Genomic DNA, 1,902 nt, shown 5'->3' on the forward strand with positions numbered 1-1,902 from the left:
TCTAGTTCAGTTCTAGTTCAGTTCTAGTTCAGTTCTAGTTCAGTTCTAGTTCAGTTCTAGTTTAGTTTTAGTTCAGTTCTAGTTCAGTTTTAGTTCAGTTCTAGTTCAACAACTAAAAACTTTTATACTTACATATATGCAGCAGTGTTCGATTAGTTTACAAATATTTAAATAATATTTTTGTAAGTGTATAACACTGACCTACAAATAAAGTATCCTTGAACGATTACTTCAACAACCACCATTATTATAGTTGTCATACCCGAGAATGAAAAAGGGCATAACTGGGTTGTATTCCTTTTAATTTGTAAAAAAATTTTTATGCGACGAATTAATTAAATAAAGTGTTTACCGAATTGCTGTAACATGTATCTTGACACAATGCACTGGTTGTTAAGCTTCTTTTGCAATTTACGCCACGTTAAATTATTAAATTCTGAGTTAAATAAAAATACATACAAGTAAATTCTTTTCAACTTCTTCAGATGTAATTAAGTTTAATCACACACACAGTAAATAAAACATTAAATGTACAAAATCTTGCTATTCCGTCTGCAGAGACCTTAAGAGCAATTTTAAAGTATTTCAGTTAATTCTTCAAGATCGACTCTCATAATTTTATGTGGATCATTTTGACATTCAATAATCTGCCAAAAAATGTCGTTAGTTTTCTTTTCGTCTTAAATGTTCATAATAATATTAGATTCACAGCACAACAAATATGATTGATATTCGCACATAACTTATTCCATTTCAAAATCAACCTGTCCTTATTGAAGAACTCTTTCTTCAAAAAAATGTTTACATGTATTTTACTATTATCTCTGATTTCTGCTTTTATCTTTATCTGTATATATTTTTTCTTAATTTCATGTTTATCCGGACTCAATGTTATGCCATGCCACACAACACTGATAACGAACAACAAAAAATAAAAAATATATAACGGAATAAAATTATTAACAATCCAATTTTTGCAAAAAAATCTCTGGAATCAACAACAAAATAAACATGGCTGCCATTACATCTTTACCATACAATACCACTCCAACAAATTGCTTAAAATGTCATAAATGTCCGTTTCCTGTAAATAATGTTTACGTGCTTCATACATTTGTATGTCTCTGTGATGCTGTAAATCATATGGAATGTCCTGCATGCAACCTTATCGCCATCGTCATCTTTTCTCTTGTAATCTTCATTAAAATAATGAAAAAAAAAAACACAAAAAATAAAATGCAGATTTTTCCAAGAATAATATTTCACTTGTTCAGCAGAGAGATTTTCGGGGACAAAATAACTTGCTGGAATTGGATTTATCGAAAAATAAAATTATAAAAATGGCCAGTTCGGTGTTTTGTAATTTAACGGTGAGTAATAAAATTATATTTAGCTTTACTTTTTGTTCTTCTTTAGTGCAGATTTTTCATTTAATAAAACGATTTAAGAAATTAATTAAGAAATAAATCGTTAAATTAAATTTATTCTTTAAAATAGATTTTGAAATTAATCATTCGATTTTCATATATTGCTTAGTTGCAGTACAGACAATAGTCTAGTCTATATTATAGCCTATATACTATAGTCTATGTAGTCTAGTCTACAAACTATAGTCTAGTCTATAGTCTAGTTTATAGTCTAGTCTATTCTATAGTCTAGTCTATAGTCTAGTGTAGTCCATAGTCTAGTCTATAGTCTAGTCTAGTCTAGTCTAGTCTAGTCTATAGTCTAGTCTAGTCTATAGTCTAGTCTATAGTCTAGTCTATATTCTAGTCTATAGTCTAGTTTATAGTCTAGTCTAGTCTATAGTCTAGTCTATAGTCAAGTCTATAGTCTAGTCTATAGTCTAGTCTATAGTCTAGTCTATAGTCTATTCTATAGTCTAGTCTATAGTCTAGTCTA

General features: G+C 28.8%; 1 protein-coding gene across 1 annotated transcript in view; it reads right to left on the reverse strand.

Moving 5' to 3' along the window:
* The window catches only part of LOC111683032 (carboxypeptidase N subunit 2), a 22,695-nt gene extending 21,581 nt beyond the window's left edge, over positions 1-1,114 (reverse strand). Inside the window, exon 1 of the mRNA XM_046949300.1 lies at positions 1,034-1,114. Coding sequence (XP_046805256.1) covers positions 1,034-1,114 — 81 coding nt within the window. The remainder of the gene's footprint in view (positions 1-1,033) is intronic.
* Between the last annotated feature and the right edge of the window lie 788 nt (positions 1,115-1,902).

The sequence above is a fragment of the Lucilia cuprina genome, chromosome 2 (assembly GCF_022045245.1).
Source record: "Lucilia cuprina isolate Lc7/37 chromosome 2, ASM2204524v1, whole genome shotgun sequence".
Taxonomy (NCBI): Eukaryota; Metazoa; Arthropoda; class Insecta; order Diptera; family Calliphoridae; genus Lucilia; species Lucilia cuprina.